This window comes from Somniosus microcephalus, chromosome 3 (assembly GCF_052327205.1).
Source record: "Somniosus microcephalus isolate GS21.2 chromosome 3, FLI_Smic_1.0, whole genome shotgun sequence".
Lineage (NCBI taxonomy): Eukaryota > Metazoa > Chordata > Chondrichthyes > Squaliformes > Somniosidae > Somniosus > Somniosus microcephalus.
Window position 1 is genome coordinate 34586474 of NC_140989.1, and position 20612 is coordinate 34607085.

At 47.5% G+C, this 20612-nt stretch overlaps 1 protein-coding gene across 4 annotated transcripts in view; it reads right to left on the reverse strand.

Moving 5' to 3' along the window:
- Positions 1–1102: 1102 nt before the first annotated feature.
- crim1 (cysteine rich transmembrane BMP regulator 1 (chordin-like)) overlaps positions 1103–20612 on the reverse strand; it is a 190368-nt gene continuing 170858 nt past the window's right edge. For 2 of the 4 annotated variants that reach the window (XM_085980042.1, XM_085980035.1), the window contains 6 exons: positions 18089–18310; positions 13964–14158; positions 10367–10495; positions 8119–8300; positions 5903–6079; positions 1103–5156 (listed from right to left, as the gene is read on the reverse strand). In XM_085980042.1, the coding sequence (XP_085836168.1) occupies positions 5142–5156; positions 5903–6079; positions 8119–8300; positions 10367–10495; positions 13964–14158; positions 18089–18310 (920 nt within the window). In that variant the 3' untranslated portion in view covers positions 1103–5141. Of the gene's footprint in view, positions 6080–8118; positions 8301–10366; positions 10496–13963; positions 14159–18088; positions 18311–20612 lie in introns of all 4 variants that reach the window. The other 2 variants (XM_085980057.1, XM_085980051.1) reach the window with 2 other exon arrangements.

A 20612-nucleotide genomic window follows, 5' to 3' on the forward strand; every position in this document is an offset into this window, starting at 1 on the left:
GGCGCTGATGTCACCCGCTGTAGCCAGAAACCACCTCATGCCATTAAAGTTAATGGGCCACGGTGACCTTGACAGCCACAGGCAGTGCTGTCCATGCTCTGCTCGCGGCTCATGTCGTGGCTGAATCAGGTGACATAGCTCGGTGACAGCCTCCTTTGTGAAGCAAAGGCGCCTCCTACATTTCTCCTCAGTGAAGTTGAGGTATGGGCAGTACTTCCTGAAGACACACCGAGGGTGTGGTCTTCTGCACGTGCCCTGCTCCTCCCTCTTCTCTCCTGTCTTCTTGGCTGCTCCTCTTCATCCTCCACCCCCAAAGGCGGACCTACCAGACAACCCATTACTATTATTTACTACCATTAGTAAAACTGCTTTGAAGACAGACAAAGGCAGTCCAGCACCAGCTGAAAGACTGAATGAATTCAGTTATAGAAGGCAGAAAATTGGTTTAAAAAAAAAGCTCAGAAGTTAACTAGCAACCTAAAAGGACAAACCAGCAACTAACCTGTATGTCGTGGATAAGCCCTTTAAATAGCGCTGCCAAAGGGTCCTTGCTGCCTGTTAACACCATGAGTTACTGAGCAAGTTTATTATGTGCTGAGTCAGGTGCTGGGGCAGCCCAATTTCACAGAAGGGTCATACAGCATTTTAATGAGAATTTTTAATAAATCCGGCCACTCTGGCTGCCCGTATTAGACCCTTAGGTGCCCGTTCTTTAACGCCTCTAAAACGGGTGCAGCGCTATAGAATTTCTAGGCCATTAATGAGTTTCTGGCGGAGGTGGGAATGTTGGGCAGGAAACTGGGAAAACTCCTGGGATCGTTAACGCTTACCTGAACTAGGCAGAAGAGACGTCAGTTTACTGCCTCATCTGAAGGACAGAAAAAAAAAGACATTTTGCATCTACTTTACATTCTAGCCGTCCCTGGGTGTCTCACTTGAAAGGCGTCTGGGTCTCCTCCAAAGTCGGACGAGTCCAACGCTATGTGGTAACTGACCGAATGCAGCTTGCTGCTCAGCGAACTGGGCTTGCCTGGGAAAGTGGGTACGAAATGACCGCTCCAAATTCAGGCTTGCTCGGGATCACAACCATAGACAGTAGCAGTGGGTTTAACGTTGTTTATTGTGCTGTCAAGAGCAAATTTACAAGAAAATGCCTTACATTTAAAAAAAAAAGTAAACAAGCAAACTGCGGAACTGCGGTGCACGCCAAGTGCCACATACGCATCTATTTTAGAAATAATTTGCATTATTTTACATTAGCACAACAGTAACCAAAGTACAAGAGTGTAATGGATACAGTACGTAGTGGACAGCAATCTTTTTTCCCCCCCCTCTAATATTAAAAAAAAGCATCTTACCCCATATGTCCTGCATCCTGTTAGTTTTTTTTTGTCTTCTCCAGAATTCAATCACAATCACAAAAAAAAACACAAGCAGTGAACAATACCTGTTAAAAAAACATTTCTCAACATAACTCTTTTGGTTGGGAAAGGAATGAACAATTAATTGGTCTTGACAGAACATATCTCTGTTGACCAGACAGGAAGAATTTCATTCCTGTTTGCAAGGGAGGCAGTGGGGGAGGGTTAGGGAGGGGAGGGGAGGAGAGGAGGTGAGGGAGAGGCAGCAGGGAAGACAGGGTTCAGGGAGTAACCATAGTTTGGTGGGAAAAATGAAAAAGTCACATAGACAGGAAAATCTCGACTCTTAATTAAACCAGATCACCTTTCTTTCCCTCCCGTACAAATAGCGCAAAAAAAAAAAAACCGTACATCTTGCAATGTTCTAACTTTTCATTAATCTTCAGATTAATAAATTAGGTCAAACAATAAATTAGATTCTTTTTTTTTCCAGCTTCAAGTTCAGCAAGCTCTGACCCCAAGTATCTACAACAATACTTGAGAATTCCACCACAAAAAAGTACAAATGTTTTCACATTAAAGCAAACTGGGCAATGGATTCTCTCGTGAAAGCACTTTAAAAAGGTATTACACAAAAAAGGGGTAATTAGTACAAAAAGTGCCAAGACCTGTCATTTTATTTAATACATTTAGTAAGTTCTAACCACTAATAGGCATACTACAAAAAAAAGTCCAGCTTATCAATGCCAACATTCCAGCAGCTCTTCTTTTGTTAGTAACTCTTCGGTAACAGGAAGCACGTCATTTCTTTTTTGGCTCTCTCCCTCAAACTTTTCAGACAATGCGTGTTTGTGATGCCTTCAATGCCATCTGGGGCTCTTCACAATTACCCATAATACAACCTGAACTGGAGAAAAACCCACCTTTCCCCTCAGTCAACAACAACGTGCATTCACACGGCGCCTTTAACGTAGTAAAAACGTCTCGAGGCGCTTCACAGGAGCGTAATCAAGACAACAAAACTGGCACCGAGCCAAAGGAGGAGATATTAGGACGGGTGCCCAAAAGTTTGGTCAAAGAGGTAGGTTTTAAGGAGCGTGTCAAAGGACGAGAGAGAGGTAGAGAGACGCAGAGGTTTAGGGAGGGAGTTCCAGAGTTTAGGGCCTAGACGGCTGAAGGCACGGCCGCCAATTGTGGTGCGAAAGGATTGGGGTGGGGGGGGGGCAATGAGTAAAAGGCCAGAGTTGGAAGAATGCAAAACCTGATTGGAGAGGTTGAAACGTGGAGTTGGGGGAAGGGTTAGGGAGGCAACAACACGTTCAAGGACTCTGGAGGGGAGGTTGGAGATGGGGTGGCAGTTTGCAAGGACACAGGATGTGTTTTTGAGGAACGGGGTGCTGATGAAGTTGCAAAAGGGAGGGGAACAATACCTGAGGAGAAGGAACTGTTAACAATGTTAGCTAGGGTGGGAGCCAGGAAGGGAAGTTGAGTGGTAAGCAGTTTAGTGGGAATAGGGTTGAGAGAGCAGGAGGTGGGTCTCATGGACAAAGATGAGCTCGGAGAGGGCGAGGAGAGAGATAGGAGAGAAACCAGAAGATACAAGTTCAGGGCTAGGGCAGGGGTGAACCTTGGCTTGTTGGGCAAGGGAAGGGGGAGCATGCAGCAGACGAAACGGAACGGATGGTCTCAATCTTAGTGACAAAAATGTCCATGAGCTCCTCGCATTTGTTGTTGGAGGGGTTTAAGGAGATGGTTAGCTAGTGGAGAAAAGAATTTGTGGGTTATCTTTAGGTTCCAGGGTGATTCTGGAGTTATCGCAGAAGAGAACAGGGCCTGATCGTACTTCGTGTGGTCCAATCAGATCTGGTGACTAATGGCTAAACCAACTGGGTGCCAGATATGTTTAAGTCTGCACCCCTTTGACTTAAGGGAGCGATGATGGAGGCCATACCAGAGGGACCGACCAAGTTGGAAGAGAGTGAGGATTTTACCGGGGACAAGGGCATCAAAGGCAGTGGTGAGGGAGTGATCGAGCTAATCAACAGCTATTGTGGTGAATGGAGGGCCAAAGACTAGACAGTTGGGAGTTGGAGGAAGAGTTTTTACCAGGAGCAGATACAAAAGGAAATGAGGTTGGAAGGGGACTGTGAGTGGTGAGGGATACAACAAAGTGATCGAAGATGGCCTTGTCTGTGACTGAGACAATGGGAATAGAGAGTCCACGTAAGATGGCAAGTTAAAGGGGGGCAGCCGTGAATACGAGTAGGAGAGTTTATATGCAGCGAGAGCTTTAGGGAGGGCAGTGAACTCAGAGGAGACAGCAAAGTGAGTTAAGATGAGGTTGAAATCACCAAAGATTTGGAGTCACTCAGTGCAGATCTCATAACCTTAGGCAATCTGATTAATTCCATTCAGTTTTATTGCAATTTTCTTCCAACCCCCCTCCTTTCCTGAAGGTGGTTGCTCTTGCTGGGCTATTGTTCTATGGATGGTGTTTGCTTTTGGTGCCTTGCTGAAGAGACCATTCTTCATGTGTGCTTAGACAATCAGTGCCAGTCAACAGAAGGGTACTCACATCTCGTCCTCAACCAACAAAAATCAAGCCAAGGTCAGATCAGCCATGATCTTATTGAATGGCGGAGCAGGCTCGAGGGGTCAAATGACCTACTCCTGCTCCTACGTCTTATTATTATGTCTCCCCCAACCTTTGGACCTTTTCGGCCAATTGCAGCATCCCGACCGCTGTCCTGTTTGAGATGGGCTGCCTCAAGCATGGCCTGGGAAATGAGGCTGGGACCCCTCCTGTCCTGTGGGCTTAGTGTCGAACCAGGCTGTGCATTTATTCGCTGAACCATTGGGGGGGGCGGGGAAGACTTTTTTTTGATAAAGAGAGCCTGGTGCATTCCAGTGGGATCTGGAAGAGGAAAACTTTCCGTCAAACCTTCCGCGGGTGGGGGGGGGGGGGGGGCGGGGGGAGACAAACAAATACAAAGCATACAGTTTATAACAGGAGCCGAAAAAAAAAATGCTGCCCAGTGCATCATATCCTCATGGTTAAATTGCAACAGAAATCAAACAACAGACTGACACAATAAGCTGTACAAATTGATCAACGACATAATAGCGCGACAAAAAAAAAGTGACTTTTCAGAAAATAAAAATCAAGATTGGCGAGCATTGGTACTGTATTATGGATAACTGTGAGACCCATTGTGCGATCTTTAAAGCCCTTCGTGGGCCGAAATCAGAAGAAGCGAGAACAATGCTGAAGCCATCAGCAAAAAGGCACAAAATCTTAGGTAAAATGAGATGCTCTTTCCTTTCGCGAGTCCTGTGAGCCATCAAGCACTAAAATGGAATGCCTGTTAAGCTAATTTTTTTTTTAACTGGATAAAATCTCTCTAGGATATAAATACATTAAACAGGAAAACATAGAAAATTATATATATGTACAAATACTTTTGTTTTAGCATAGTATATATTAACATAAATATTCCTATAATGCTAATGTTTCACAAAGCATAATCTCCTTTTTCTGAGCTTCAAAAAAGGTGCTTGAGTAATATATAATTACGAAGCTTCCTATCACGGAAGCAGTCTCTAATCTGCATACCAGTAAGTACAAAACCCAGTCTTTTTTCTCTTTTAGTATCGAGCAGGAACTTTGTCCAACAAAGTTTCTTCTATTTCCACCTTCCGAAACTCTTAGGAACCCACCAGAGAGGCTGGTAGCTTTCAGGGAAAAGCCTGCTGTGGTTGTCCTCATCTCTGGTGGTATCTTTACATGATCCAGTGCTAATATCATACAAACAAAAAAAAAAGGAAGTTTAGGCCGCAGCCCTCGCGCTGTCCTTGCCAACCAACTGGCCATTAAAAAGCAGCACACAGTACACTTTAATATGGCCTCAGTCAACCCACCCTTAACATCTGCCATGCTCTTAGAAACAACAACAACAACAAAATCCGTATTATCTTAAGTTCCCATGTGTACAGAAAAGGTTGTCTCTATGGTAGGCCTGGGACCATGTTGACTCTCTTATATAGTTTGTACTTGTGGCATACTCTAGGACGTTCATGCCAAGAGCTCTTTCTCTCTAGTTTTCAGTGGGTTAGGCTTTGTCATTAACAGGTACAGAGAGCGAGAAAACTTTAGAGAGAGTCCACAATCTTGGAAAGTTGCTGTTTGGTAGTCAACCTGAAAGGACTCTCCTTCCGCACAATGTCCTTCTTCTCTCTACAGCTATATATTACATGCAGAAAAAATCGTAGTAACTTTAACTTTGGTGCTAAAGTGTTCTAGTAAACACTTGGTCAAATATCACAAGGAAAAGCGGGAATGATTTTTTTTTCTCTCTGGCACACTGTAGGAGTGAAACGGAGCCCATCCCGTTAAAGTCTCAGAGCTGTACATGAATTCACAAACCCAATACAGTCCATTAAGCAAGTGCACAATTGTAGCTTTTTTTTTTGTGATTTTTTTTTTGTGTTTTTTTTGTAGCGGGTAAAGAAAAAGTCTTTCTGCATAGAGAGGTGTCTCACACCGTCTGATAGAAGCTGTCCACCTGAAAGTTGTTCTGCTTTGTGTTTGGCATGCTGTAGAAACCGCTGTGTCTGGAGTCTGGGTCTGCCATTCTCAGCATTCTCTGGGAGCTGTCCACCTGAACCATGGTTCCTTTCTTACAGTCCACATACACCAGCTGGTTGTTCAGACATGAAGGCTGTTAAGGGCAAACAGAATAAACAAGACTCAGCTGGAGTCATTCCCAATCCCTCAAACAGAATATCAAACGCACCAATTTCTTTACCGTGCTGGCAATTTTCCACCTGTCCCTTATTGTTGACAAATAGTTTGCTTCCCGCTCCAATTCTCTGCTTTAATCCTCTCCCGAAGGTGCCGGGGGGTACAGTTCTGCAGGCACTGGAAGACCACTCACTCAAGTTGCTGTTGCCTATGTGTGAGGACGGACACTGAGCGTCCGCCTGCTATTCCACAATCGGGGCATCATAGCCATTTCAAATTTGACCCCCGCCTGACCTCCACACAGACACAGATACTGTCCAGCAGGACTGTGCTTATACAGGGCTGATTGTAGCTTTTGGTGGTAGCGGATCAGCTGCTCATTACACACCCAGCCTAATTTCTCACTCGTCCGTGCCTCCTCCTGTAGGTGCATAGAAACATAGAGGATAGGAGCAGGAGTAGGCCATTCGGCCTCTCGAGCCTGCTCCGCCATTCAATGAGATCATGGCTGATCATCCAAATTCAGTACCCTGTCCCTGCCTTCTCCCCATATCCCTTGATCCCTTTAGCCTTAAGAAATATATCTAACTCCTTCTTGAACCTTTGTAGGAGCTCTGTAACGGGGCACCGGGATCCACTGCTTCTTCTGGTTGACCAGCAGCAGAGCTATGAGGGCGATCATAACGGGCACTGCTACCCACGTCACAGAGTGCATGGCAGAGTCTTCATTGTACCACTGGGGTAGGGTTCCATGGGAACCAGTTACCCTCCAGGAACTCGCCCGTTATTCACGTGTGAGCTTTCACATTGAGTACCAGCACACTATTCGACCCTGTAGGGCATCATAGCTGAGCCCGATCCTAATGGGAAACAAAATCGGGCCGGGTGTGTAACGGGCAGGCGGTCCGCTACCACCCGTTGTTTGCCACCCCCCTGAAAGTTAAAAAATCAGCCCTTACATTTTCTAAACTACATTTACCACATAAAGAGCGAGCTTCACCATCTGTCCTTCCTTTTGAAACCAAGAGCTAAGAACCTGCCCATTCTTTTTTTTTCAGCTTCTTATTATTAGTTTTTCTTAAACAGTGAGTTGCCAAGCACATTCAGGTAATTGGCTCTGAGGAGTTATGGAGCTGAATTAACCGCAGGAAAGATGCAGTAATTAACCCGGAGTGATTCAGCTTCAACCAACCCCATGTGTTAATTCAGCTCCCTCACAGCGCCAGGCTCAGTAACTCTTCCCAGCCAATTATCTTAAAAAGTCAACAGTGCTCTCTGTTTAAAGTATAAATATTTCACCAAAAAAAAAATCAACAAGTGGGCTGTTAAAAGGGAAGAAAATGAATGGGGATGTAACAGTTAGGAGAAATGCACCACACAATTACTTTAGATAAGAACATAAGAAATAGGAGCAGGAGTAATTCCTTCGAGCCTGCTCCGCCATTCAGTAAGATCATGGCTGAACTTCTACCTCAACTCCACCTTCCCGCACTATCCCCGTATCCCGTAATTCCCTTAATATCCAAAAATCTAATATGATCAATAATAATAAGAGATGGGACAGAGGCCGTTTATTTTATAGAACCTTTGAATGGTTACATTTACAGTAGGTTTTCAAATTACACTATAGCATATTAATGATCTACCATGGCCATAGCACATGGTGCAAATTCACATCAGCCACAACTTGTAACTTAAGAACCAGTTGGGCTGAAATCCACCCAGTCGATAATGTGAGTATAAAAGGTCAGCGTGAGCACAAAATCCCGTGGCTTTTTGGCTGAAATGATTCGACTTCACCCCAAATAGGTGGCGATTAACTCCCATAATTAGGGTAAGTGATCTGAACATTCTGAAACTTTGAAGCAAACTGTGCTAGATGCTGGACAAGTAGAAGTTTATGGGATTTATTCGGGATGTCCTACTGCGGAAAAAAAACAAACTCCCCACACACTTTACCTGAACCAAGATTTAAGAGCACACTCACAATGAGGAATTTGTCAAGGGACACCGTACCTTTGTAGGAGCTCTGTAACAGGGCACCGGGATCCACTGCTTCTTCTGGTTGACCAGCAGCAGAGCTATGACTAGAATGAGGGCGATCATAACGGGCAGTGCTACCCACGCCACAGAGTGCATGGCAGAGTCTTCATTGTACCGAGGATAGTCTCCACCTATCGCGTTAACACGGAGGTTCTCTACAGGAGGCGAAGAGGGAAACAATGCCATGTCAGTAAGGGGGGTTACACAAAGGATGCTGAGGCAGAGGAACATTCAATATGCCAGCCCACAGGAGAGAGGGCACGCTACACATGTTCAATACTGTTCAACAACCACTTTATACTTCAATGCTAGTTCATTCATTTTAAATTCACTGCTCTCCTCAACTGTTTTCTTGAGAAATAGAATTCAAAAGCAGAGAAATTATGTTAAACTTGTATAGAACCTTGGTTAGACCACACTTATAGTGCTGTGTTCAGTTCTGGTCTTCATATTACAAAAATGATATAGGGGCACTGGAGAAGATGCAATAAAAGGTTTACAAGGTTGATACCAGGATTAAGAGGTTATAACTATCAGGAAAAACTGAACAGGCTGGGGCTCTTTTGTCTCCAGAAAAGAGAAGGCCGAGAGGTGACCTGATAGAGGGCTTTAAAATTATGAAGGGTTTCAATAGGGTAGATATGGAGAAGCTGTTTCCACTTGTGGGGGAGACTAAAACCGGGGGCCATAAATATAAGATAGTCCCTAATAAATCCAATAAGGAATTCAAAGAAGAAACTTCTTTACCCAGAGATTGTGGCACTCGCTACCGCAGGGAGTAGTTGAGGCAAATAGCATAGATGCACTTAAAGGGAATCTAGATAAGTACATGAGGGAGCAATGAATAGATGGATATGGCGATAGGGTGAAATGAAGTATAGTTACGCATCCCGCCTGATTTTCCTTTCCATTGGCTCCCATGCAAATCAGACGGGTGTACAATGGATGGCTGGTCTGCTGTCGCCCGTTATATGCCCCCCGCCCAACTTGAAAGTTCCGACGGCTGTCTAGGGAATAACGGATTTAAGAAATGAACAACTCTTTTATTTGTTGAACAACTGGAACTGTAAAAGATGGGAAGATGGCGGGTGCCACGAGGACGCCTGCCTTAATCTCAGAAATGGCTGCCGACTCCCGATTTACAAAGCTCATAGTTGCACAATGGATTGTGTCTTCCACAGCTCTGTCTCCTGGGAACTGCGCCGACAAAGAGTCACTAAATGATAGAGGGTGCTGCATTACTGGTTTATTTAACAGGCCATGATTCCTGAGTCCCCTCGGGCGCCAGCAGATTATACAGGCTTTCTCACAGGATAATTAAATCCAGCATTGCATCACTAATTACCCACATTAACGTTATCTCACGGAGAACTAAAGCTGGTGCGGAGGAACAATTAAAAAAATATTACAAATCAGAAACGCCCCCAAAAAAAAATCAGCCTCAATTTTTCGTCCTCTCCTGTAACTGCTGGTTCCTTGCCGGGGGTAAGGATTCCCTCCCCCTTCCCCTCTCCTCTCAGTGCTTAGTTTATTCAGGGTGAGCATGTTCCAGCAGGGGTCACTGTCCCCCATCTGCGCTACATGAGCTGATCTGAGTAACTCCTGGATTAGGTGGGAGAAAGCTGACTGGCGTTCCTGTTCCTGTGGTCACTATCCAGCACCGCTGCTCCTGGCAGTACGGGTGTGCCGTCAGGATGGAGCTGGGCTACGGTGTTCCCCTATGGTCCAACATCATGCTGACACTGACTGTCAGGGCTGGAACATGGAGCGAGGTACTGCAGGGCGACTAGCCTCCATGAAGCTGTACCCCTCCCCGGCAATTAATCAAGGCTTTCAGGAGCTCTGATAGGAGGGGTCAAAACAGTGAAATTGTGTGACAAATAATACAGTAAAAAAAGAATGATCTGAAAACAACAATAACATGAGCTGTAACCAGAACAGATTGCACACTCCATCCACAATGTGTCACCCAATGGCGTGCATGGTGGAATCAATTGGTCATATTATATTCTATGGGGCAATCCAAACTTGTCTACCCAAAATATTAACAGAAACAGTATTGACTGGCCAGTGCTGCACATTCACTTCCAACTGAAACTGTTCTGTTTTCTGGGCACCGAAAGGCTTTTTAACAAAGACACCAATCGTAGCAAATGTACGGGGTAGAAGATTACAAAGAGAGGACGTGTGTCAGCTGGACTGAAATGCCTGTCTCACTTACCATCGTCTCGAAGGTGGGCGGGGATTTCGTTCCCACTGGGCGTCGGCCAGAATGGGGCTTCCACTTCAATCTCTCCCCTCGGGTCAAACTTTTCAATGGGGATGTTGGTGGGCTCTGGCATGTACAAGTCTAGAGAGAGAGAGTGAGCAAAGCAGCATGAAAGACACCTGTGAATGACTTTGGTCCTCCTGCATTTTAAAGTACAAACACCTGTAAGTGAACAGCTGTATGGTTTGGATATTCACTGTGGTATTTGCCAGGAATGTCGCATGGAATGAATCCACGTTGTGTTTCAGCACTTCGACATTGTAAAAACAAACTCTGGCCACTGGATGAAGTTGGTGCACAGAGGAAACCATCTAATCCAGTGGAGCTGGATTAAATAAATTTCTCTTGAGGGGTGCTGTGGAGGATTCAGGAGGTACTTACAACTAGAATTAAAAGCACAACAACAACTTGTATTTATGTAGCGCCTTTAACGTAGTAAACTGTCCCAAGGCGCTGCACAGGAACGACTATCAAACAAAATTTGACACCGAGCCACATAAGGAGATATTAGGGCAGGTGACAAAGTCTTAAAGGAGGAGAGAGAGGTAGAGAGTTGGAGAGGTTTAGGGAGGGAATTCCAGAGCTTCGGGCCTCGGCAGCTGAAGGCACGGCCGCTAATGGTGGAGCCATTAAAATAATGTCTCCTTGCGCTAACTCATGGCGGCTGTACAGGAAAAGGCAGCAAGTGCAAGGGCGACAAAATGGTCTTCAAAATTTGTCGCACTCTGTTCCTAACGATGTAGGTCCCGCCAGTAAGGCAGGCACTTCAACACAGCGCCCCACTCAGAGCGGCAGGACGCTGCGCCACCCCTTCCAGTCTCTGCCGCGGCTGGACCCGGCAGAGCTGTCCCAGAAAGGGGACAAGGGGAAAGTTCAAGGGACAGTTCCACCTCGACACAGCTCTGTGCCTGCCTACTTCTAAACGCTGATGCATTCATTGAGGCAGCGGACAGATAGTTCATACGAGTGTCTTAACAGGTTTGTTACTACTTATATCAAGCCACTTAAGTCATTTCATTAATTGTAGTGTTTAGGAATGGAAGAGGGGTATTATGGTGTGTGTGTGTGGTGGGGGGGGGGTGTGGAGGGGGAGCAGGGAGGGGTTTCTGTTGAGAGGCATTGCCGGGGGGGGAGAGGGGGCAGGATAGTTGGTCTGAAGGATTGCACCTGCCGCGGGGGGCGGCGGGGGGGGGGATGTTGCTGAGATGGGCTACAGCCAGGCGGGAGGGTGCTGCTGTGGGGGGCGGGGGATGTTGAGGAGATGGGTTACAGCCAGGCGGGAGGGTGCTGCTGTGGGGGGGGGGGGGGTCGGGTGTCGCCAGGGGAAGGGTCTAGTGGGGGGGGGGCATTGCCAGGTGGAGGGGGTGTCGGTGTGAGGGCGTGTTCCTGGCGAAGGGCAGGGAGCTGTTGTTGCTGGGGCAGAGGAGGTTATGGGGGACGGCCGCGGGGGGGGGGGGGGAATGACAGAGTGTGTTGTGGCGGGGGGGAGGGGGCGCGGTAGAGGGAGTGTTGCGGGGGGTAGAGAGCGTGGTGGGTGGGGGGGGGATTGGGAGAAAATGAAGAAAAAAAGAAAGACTTGCATTTCTATAGCACCTTTCATGACCACCGGACGTCTCAAAGCGCTTTACAGCCAATGAAGTACTTTTGAAGTGTAGTCACTGTTGTAGTGTAGGAAACGCGGCAGCTAATTTGCGCACAGCAAGCTCCCACAAACACCCATGTGATAATGATCAGATAATCTGTTTTAGTGATGTTGATTGAGGGATAAATATTGGTCAAGACACCAGGGATAATTCTCCTGCTCTTCTTCGAAATAGTGCCATGGGAACTTTTACGTCCGCCTGAGAGGGCAGATGAGGCTGCGGTTTAACATCTCATCAGAAAGACGGCACCTCCGACAGCGCAGCACTCCCTCAGTGCTGCACTGGAGTGTCAGCCTAGATTTATGTGCTCAAGTCTCTGGAGTGGGACTTGAATCCACAACCTCCTAACTCAGAGGCGAGTGTGCTATCCACTGAGCCACTGTGTGTGTGGGGAGGGGGGGGGGAAACGGGGACGACGGGTAGAGTGTGTGTTGTGGGGCGATTGGGAGGGGTAAAGATGCCGAGGTGGGGATGGGGGGAAATTGGCACATCTATATAAAAGTACGTACTTACCTGATGGCTCCGGAGCTTCGGACTCTTGCGGTCCTGGGCCTGCAGGCGTGAGCCTACGTAAAGGCTCACGGATCCCAGGAGCGCACGCGGTTCGCCAGCGTCCCTGGGATCAGGTGGGCCAGGCCAACCAATGACAAAGGGGGATTCCTATGATGCTAATGAGGATTCCATTTACGTACGGAATCCCCATCAGCATAAAAGGAATCACCTAATAAATAAAATTTCACACCACTGAAATAAAAACAAATGATCACAGGTTCAAAATTAATTAAAATACCATTTAATTAAACATTTAAAATAAAAATTTAATTTTTTGAAAAATAAATGTAAACATTTTTTAACCAGGGCAAAATTGACCTAAACTAATTTTAAATGTAAGTGGATGTTTAAATTTTTTTTTATTTGAACATTTATTTAAACCCTGACGCTGGTAAAAGAAGGCCGTACCAGGCGTAAAGGTTTCGTGGGTATTCGTTGGGCAGTAGTCGGGCAAATAAGGAGAAGCTTGACAGATGGCAAGTGCTGGATTTTCGCGCATGTGCCTTGCGTGCGGAAACCTGGAACCTGCGGGGCGCTTGCGACAGCGTACGCCATGTGTCATAGGCCCCATAAAATCCGGGCCACGATGTGAGGAGCGGAGGGAAGGTGAGTCGTTCGCTGGAGTCAGTGCTGCAAGGTCAGCACGCTTGACCTTTTACTCTGAAAGCCAAACCAGGGTCTGTACGAAGCAGATGCTCTTCATTAGCCGCAGATAAAAATAAATAAGGGGGGGGGGGGGCGGAAATTGGTCAGTGTGTGCGGACCGGGAGGCGGAGAAGAGGCAAACTCTCTCTGAGGAAGGATGTTCTTGCCATGGAAGGAGTTCAGCGAAGATTCACCAAACTGATACCTGGGATGGCAGGAATGACGTATGAGGAGAGATTGGGTCGATTGGGCTTGTACTCGCTGGAGTTTAGAAGAATGAGAGGGGATCTCATCGAAACTTATAAAATTCTGACAGGACTAGACAGACTAGATGCAGGAAGGATGTTCCCGATGGTGGGGAGTCCAGAACCAGGGTTCAGTCTAAAGATAAGGGGTAAGCCATTTAGGACAGAAATGAGGAGGAATTTCTTCACCCAGAGAGTGGTGAACCTGTGGAATTCTCTACCACAGAAGGCAGTAGAGGCCAATTCATTAAATATATTCAAGAAGGAGTTGGATATATTTCTTAAGGCTAAAGGGATCAAGGGGTATGGGGAGAAAGCAGGGACCGGGTACTGAATTTGGATGATCAGCCATGATTGCATTGAATGGCGGAACAGGCTCGAGGGGCCGAATGGCCTACTCCTGCTCCTATCCTCTATGCTTCTATATCCTGGGAACTGCGAACAACAGTCAGCGCTCTGATTACCTGGACACACAGGGCAGCAGCTTCCTTCCATGTAGACAGGCTCCGGGCAGGGGAGGGGAGGGCAGCTGACCGTCGAGCACAGCGTCTGGCCCTGCAGGCAGTAACAGTGGGTGCAGCTGTCGATGTCCCATCTCTCCTCATCCGCGTAGCTCTTGTCGTTGAAGTGGCACACCACTTTACTCGGAATGGTCTCCTCTGTTGCAGAGAGGGAAATAGAAAGGGAAAAAACGAGTTTGCGTGTGTCGGCGGTCGCTCAATAATCCCTGCTCGCTGACCACCTGCAGTTGGGGGGGGGGGGCCGTCCCTTTCCCCCTCAGTCAGTCTGAATGTGAATTCTGACGAGATCAGTAACCAATTCAGTCCGATCCTCGTCAAGCTCGCGATCCAAGTATCTCGGCACTTCATCTATTTCCCAGTCAGTCAGTGAAATGCTACTTAAAACTGTTCTGGCTGCGCAGTTTGGTTTTTCTCTTTGGCCAGCTGCGATCCACGCTTGGCTGCTTATACATTGAGCCAACCACCCGGGAAGTAATTCGGGACATTTTAACTGCCTGAAATCGCAACCCCTCCCTCCCTGCACACTTTCAGAGCGGGGGGGGGGGGGGGTTCTCGTTCTGATGATTTTTCTTCCCCCTCCCTCGCTCACGGGCATGTGCGGCTTATTGTAGCACCCCCCCCCCCCCCCACCTGCACCCTTGATGAGCTATGTTAATCGAATTTGGGATCTTCCTCGCTTGAACGGCCGAGTAGCCGACTGGCTTAATCAACCTTTAAAAAAAAAGCATTCTCGGGAGGTGGGCATCGCTGGCAAGGCCGGCATTTATTGCCCATCCTTGGTCGCCTTGAGATGGTGGTTGTGGGCCTTCTTCTTGAACCGCTGGTGGCGGTTTGATGCCACTGAGTGGCTTGTGCCTATAGGCCTCTTCAGAGGGCAGTGAAGAGTTAACCAGGTTGGAGTGGGACTGGAGTCACATATAGGCCCAGACCGGGTAACAACAGCAGGTTTCCTTCCCTAAAGGACATTAGTGAACCAGTTGGGTGTTTACGGCAATCCCGACAGCTTCGTGGCCATGTTTACTGATACTGAGCTATTGGGGAGGCCCGGGCCTAGAAGTTAGGCCCGTGCGGTAGCGCAGAGCGGGCGGTGTCGGATCGTCCGCCTGTTATACGCGGTAGCGCAGAGCGGGCGGTGTCGGATCGTCCGCCTGTTATACGCAGCGCCTGATATTCAGTTCCATCGACCGCATTGCAACTGAATATCAGACGCTGCGTATAACGGGCGGCCGATACGCTTTGCGCCATCGCCCGAGACGAATTTCGAGGCCCTAGACTCCGTTTTTATACGTGAAATATTGCTTCATGTGAGAAATGCAATTAGACAATCCAAGTTGTTTTCAAATTCTACGTTAGTTGATTGCCTGGCCCTGATAGCAGTCTCACAGAATTACAGCTCAGTAAAGCTCACAATCTCATTGAAGACATTGGGGGGGCACCTCTGATGGGGACCACCCATAGGGTGCAAAAGGGAAAAACAAATGAAAGGATTCCTGCAAGGAGTTACTGTAATTAAATGTCCTGCTCTTCTGATCTTCAGGCCTTTGTGTTGCAGATTGCCACTAGAGGGAGCAAGAACTCCACAGTCTGAAGAGAACTGCAGCAATCGGAGAGTGCGGGGAGTGTGAGTGTGCAGCGTGAGTGGGGGTTAGAGGAGTGTGTGAGGGGTTAGAGGAGTGTGTGAGTGTGTTAGAGGAGTGTGTGAGGGGTTAGAGGAGTGTGTGAGGGGTTAGAGGAGTGTGTGAGGGGTTAGAGGAGTGTGTGAGGGGTTAGAGGAGTGTGTGAGGGGTTAGAGGAGTGTGTGAGGGGCTAGAGGAGTGTGTGAGGGGCTAGAGGAGTGTGTGAGGGGTTAGAGGAGTGTGTGAGGGGTTAGAGGAGTGTGTGAGGGGCTAGAGGAGTGTGTGAGGGGCTAGAGGAGTGTGTGAGGGGTTAGAGGAGTGTGTGAGGGGCTAGAGGAGTGTGTGAGGGGTTAGAGGAGTGTGTGAGGGGCTAGAGGAGTGTGTGAGGGGTTAGAGGAGTGTGTGAGGGGCTAGAGGAGTGTGTGAGGGGCTAGAGGAGTGTGTGAGGGGTTAGAGGAGTGTGTGAGGGGCTAGAGGAGTGTGTGAGGGGCTAGAGGAGTGTGTGAGGGGCTAGAGGAGTGTGTGAGGGGCTAGAGGAGTGTGTGAGGGGCTAGAGGAGGGTGCAGTGTGGGGATGGAGGAGGCGGATAGAGGAGGGTATAGCGTGTGAGAGTCAATAGGCAGCCTGGTTGAATGACAGAAGTGACCAGGTAGAATCTGCCCTTATTAACCTGAACCTCACAAGAGAGAACTCAGAACTGCCGTCATCTTCACCAGAACCCCACCAAAATGAAAGAGCTGGTATTTTCGGGGGTGGGGCCAATTGGTTCATACTCTATTATGTTTATTATTACATCTAAATTAAATGATCAGATTAATTGTATAAGCAGGAAGGGTTTGGGGGAAGGGTGAATCACTGCTTGCAGCCTTGTGAAAAGATGCTAATTGCCCACGGCTTTTTGGTTGTATTGTTGATAATTATCCTAATACACAAGAGCATATAATGATGCTAAAATGCGAATAAATTCACAGTTTATGTTGACAGGAGCTGGTTGCAGTGATGTAGTCTATCGTGGGAAAGGCGGGTATACAGGGGAGAATGCAGGTAAGGGCAAACACTCTGAGGCCCTGTGGTTGTGGGGGGAGGAGGAGGGATGTGGTGTTCAGTCACCTGAAAGGTGATGTTCTCCCCACCAGCCACCAGCCCAGCAACGCAGTCCTGCACCGGGAGAAAATACCATGCCTGACACATCCAACCTGAGCTTGTCACAGCTGTCACGGCTGAGTAATGGCTTTGGCTGTGTTAAGAGACGTGCGCCTCGGAGAACAAAGACACTGGCTGCAATGGCTCAGGCCTGAAGAGCTGACGGCTGTAGAATATAGCATCGCTCTGCGATCAAGCTATGGGTTAAAACTGGGCTATAAGAGGGGTTAAAACTGGGCGTTAAGAGTGTTGTTTCCCCTTTTATTCTCCATTTTGGTTGCATTAAAAAACAAAGAGAAAAAATCCCTCTCTTTGCATTTGCCCAAACTGCAGACACAGCATTTAGCAGCTCCCAAGACCCCTCTGCTAATGTATGTCTTCATCTGCCTTGATTAGCTGCATTAGCAGAGGGGTCTTGGGAGGTACAGGAGAACGGTGCATGACTGACTTTGCCCTAATTTCCCTTCCTTTGTACAGAGATGGATTTACCCTGTGTATTCCTCGACTGATCAGGAATCAGCCATATAGGCAAGGGGAAGCAGGCCGGAGTAGAGAAGCTCCGTCGCTCGGCATACCAGAGCGGTAACGCATCATAGAAATTTATGGCACAGAAGGAGGCCATTCGGCCCATTGTGTCTGTGCCGGCCGAAAAAGAGCTAATCCCACTTTCCAGCTCTTGGTCCGCAGCCCTGTAGGTTACAGCACTCCAAGTGCATATCCAGGTACTTTTTAAATGCGATGAGGGTCTCTGCCTCTACCACCCTTTCAGGCAGTGAGTTCCAGACCCCCACCGCCCTCTGGGTGAAAACATTTCTCCTCAACTCCCCTCCAATCCTTCTACCAATTATTTTAAACCTATGCCCCCTGGTTATTGACCTCTCTGCTGTGGGAACTAGGTCCTTCCTATCCACTCTATCTAGGCCCCTCATAATTTTATCTCCCCTCCGCCTCCTCTGTACCAAAGAAAACAACCCCAGCCTATCCAATCTTTCCTCATAGCTAAAATTCCGCAGCCCTGGCAACATCCTCGTAAATCTCCTCTGCACCCCCTCTGTTATGTCAGTGCGGTGATGTCACCATACGAGTACTTTTTTTCCCTGACTGTGCAAAGCAATCGATCACTCCAGTGTAGAGTATCTCAAGAGTCACTGTGCTCTCGAGCTGAACCAACATGCCCTCGAGCCTGTAACAGGCGGCTAAAATGTGAACACGCGACAAAAGCAGATGGCCCCGTCCCCTACCTGCACTGACGGAGAGCGGCGTGCAATTTTCCTTTGCTCCCTCCGTTTTATTCAGCACCGTTACTCACCAATGCAGTAGGGGCAGCACTGCCCTTTCCGCAGGACAGGCCGGGCACATGTCACGGCTGGACACGACTCTGAGTAGCAGCTGATGACGCCCTCCATGCAAATGCAGCTGGTGCACACGTTTGGCTTCCAGGATTCAGCGGCCAAGAAGATATCGCCCTCCTCGTTCTTGCAGTAACCAGGCATACTTCTGTTGCTTGGCGACAGAGGCTGAAGGGGTTCGTCTGATTAAGAGAGGAGAATGGATACCAATTTAGCGAGAGGATGAAATGAAGTCAACTTCCCCAAAGTAATATGATACAATAATTGGACTTGTTACGTTAAATAAAATGCTGGATGTGCTTAAAACCAGGGTCCTCTGTGTAAGCTAACTTCTTCACCCAGAGAGTGGTTAGAATGTGGAACTCGCTACCACAAGGAGTAGTTGAAGCGAATAGCACCGATGCATTTAAGGGGAGGATAGAAAAACACATGCGGGGGAAAGGAATGGAAGGGTGTGTTGATAGGGTGAGATGGGAGATAGGATAACCACATTTAAAAAGTACTTGGATGTGCACTTGGGATGCTGTAACCTGCAGGGCTACGGACCAAAAGCCGGGAAGTGGGATTAGGCTGGATAGCTCTCTGTTGGCCGGCGCGGACACGATGGGCCGAAATGGCCTCCTGCCGTGCTGTAACTTTCGATGATTCTATGATGAAGAGGGGTGGGAGGAGGCTCGTGTGGAGCATAAACACCGACATGGCCCAGTTGGGCCGAATGGCCTGTTTCTGTGCTTCACATTCTATGTAATTTTATCGTGATTTCATCTGCCCCAAGAAACGCTGCTGCCATTTTGAGCAGGGTACCTCAGACGACTGTCCCCTGTCCCCTGTGTTCTACTAACCGCCTTAGCCCTGCTAACAGTATTCAATTCAATTCAATTCAATTTTATTTGTCATATATGCAGCAGACATGTGTACTGCACAATGAAATGTTGATTTTTACGAGTCCTCCCAACATTGGAATAAATATGGCATAACAATGATAAAATACTAATAGAAATACCAATAGAAAGACAGTAATAATAAATAAAACAACAGTAATAAATAATAATAAATGAATCGTTCATGAGTCTTATGGCCTGGGGGGTAGAAGCTGTTTCAAAACCTGTTGGTACGAGACCGTATGCTTCGGTATCTCTTACTGTTGTATCTGTGTGTTAATAGAGACACTGAAGACAGGAGTTGGTTTCACAGGTGTTTACTGAACAAAGTCTGGAGGGGAACTAACTGATACAACACAATATACAGGCTTATATAGCCCGAGTGGCCATTACCGGCATTACAGTACACAGGGGGCTCTTAAAGGCACATACACTACAATTCCTCCCCTTTTAGCCAACCAGTACATAATATTTTAAGTAATCATTAATTACATGTTACAAGAAAAATAATCTACACATTGCTGCAGTTAATCAATTATAAGTCAGTCTCTCTGGAGGCTTCCTGACTCGGTCCGGATAACGCCTCGGTGGTGTAGTAGTTTCTGGTGGTGTAGTAGGTTCTTTTGGCAAGGCTGATTCGGGTTCCAGTATCACCGGATCGGAGGTAGATACTATGGGTATCTCTACTTCATCATTAAGCGTATAGAGTTGTGGTGTAGGTTGTCCCTTTTCGGATGACTCTATGATTTGGTCAGCATGGCGCCTTATTATGCTTTCTCCGATGTCCACGATGTACATCAGCGGTCCTAGTCGTGTGCAGATAGTTCCAGGCTGCCATTTCTCGGTACGGTAGTCCCGGGCCAAAACTTGTTGACCTATCTGGAAGGTTCTAGTTGGCCTTTCATTCATGCCTTGAAATTGCCGGTTCTCCACGTCCCTTCTGATGTTTGGCTTGATCAAATCCAGCCGGCATCTTAGGCTTCTATTGAAGAACATCATGGCGGGAGTTTGGTTTGTAACCATATGTGTTGCATTCCTGTATGCAAACAAGAAGTTATCCACCTTATGCTGAAGTTTTATGTCTTCATTACCCATGGCCTTTATGGCCTTCTTGAAGGTCTGGACAAACCTTTCAGCCAATCCATTGGTGGCAGGATGGTATGGGGCGGACGTGTAGTGCTTAACCCCATTGTTTTTTAAGAACTTCCTGAATTCTTCGGACACAAATTGCGGTCCATTATCAGATCTGTTCAGGCAGCCCATTCCTGGCAAATATGGTCCTTAATACTGTGATGGTTTTTTCCGTGGTGGTGGAGGACATCTTTATTACCTCCGGCCACTTGGAGTGTGCATCAACCGCGATTAAGAACATTGAGTCCATAAATGGACCAGCAAAGTCGATGTGTATCCTTTGCCAGGGAGATGAGGGGTTGATGGTCAGTCAACAAGGTAAATTTTTGTCCGTGTAGGTAATGGTTGAATTTCTTCACTCCCCATACCAGGCTGAGTGCTTCCCTGTCGATTTGGGCATAGTTACGCTCAGCTGAGTTCAATGAGCGTGACGCAAAAGCTATCGGCCGTTCCGAGCCATCAGGGAATTTAT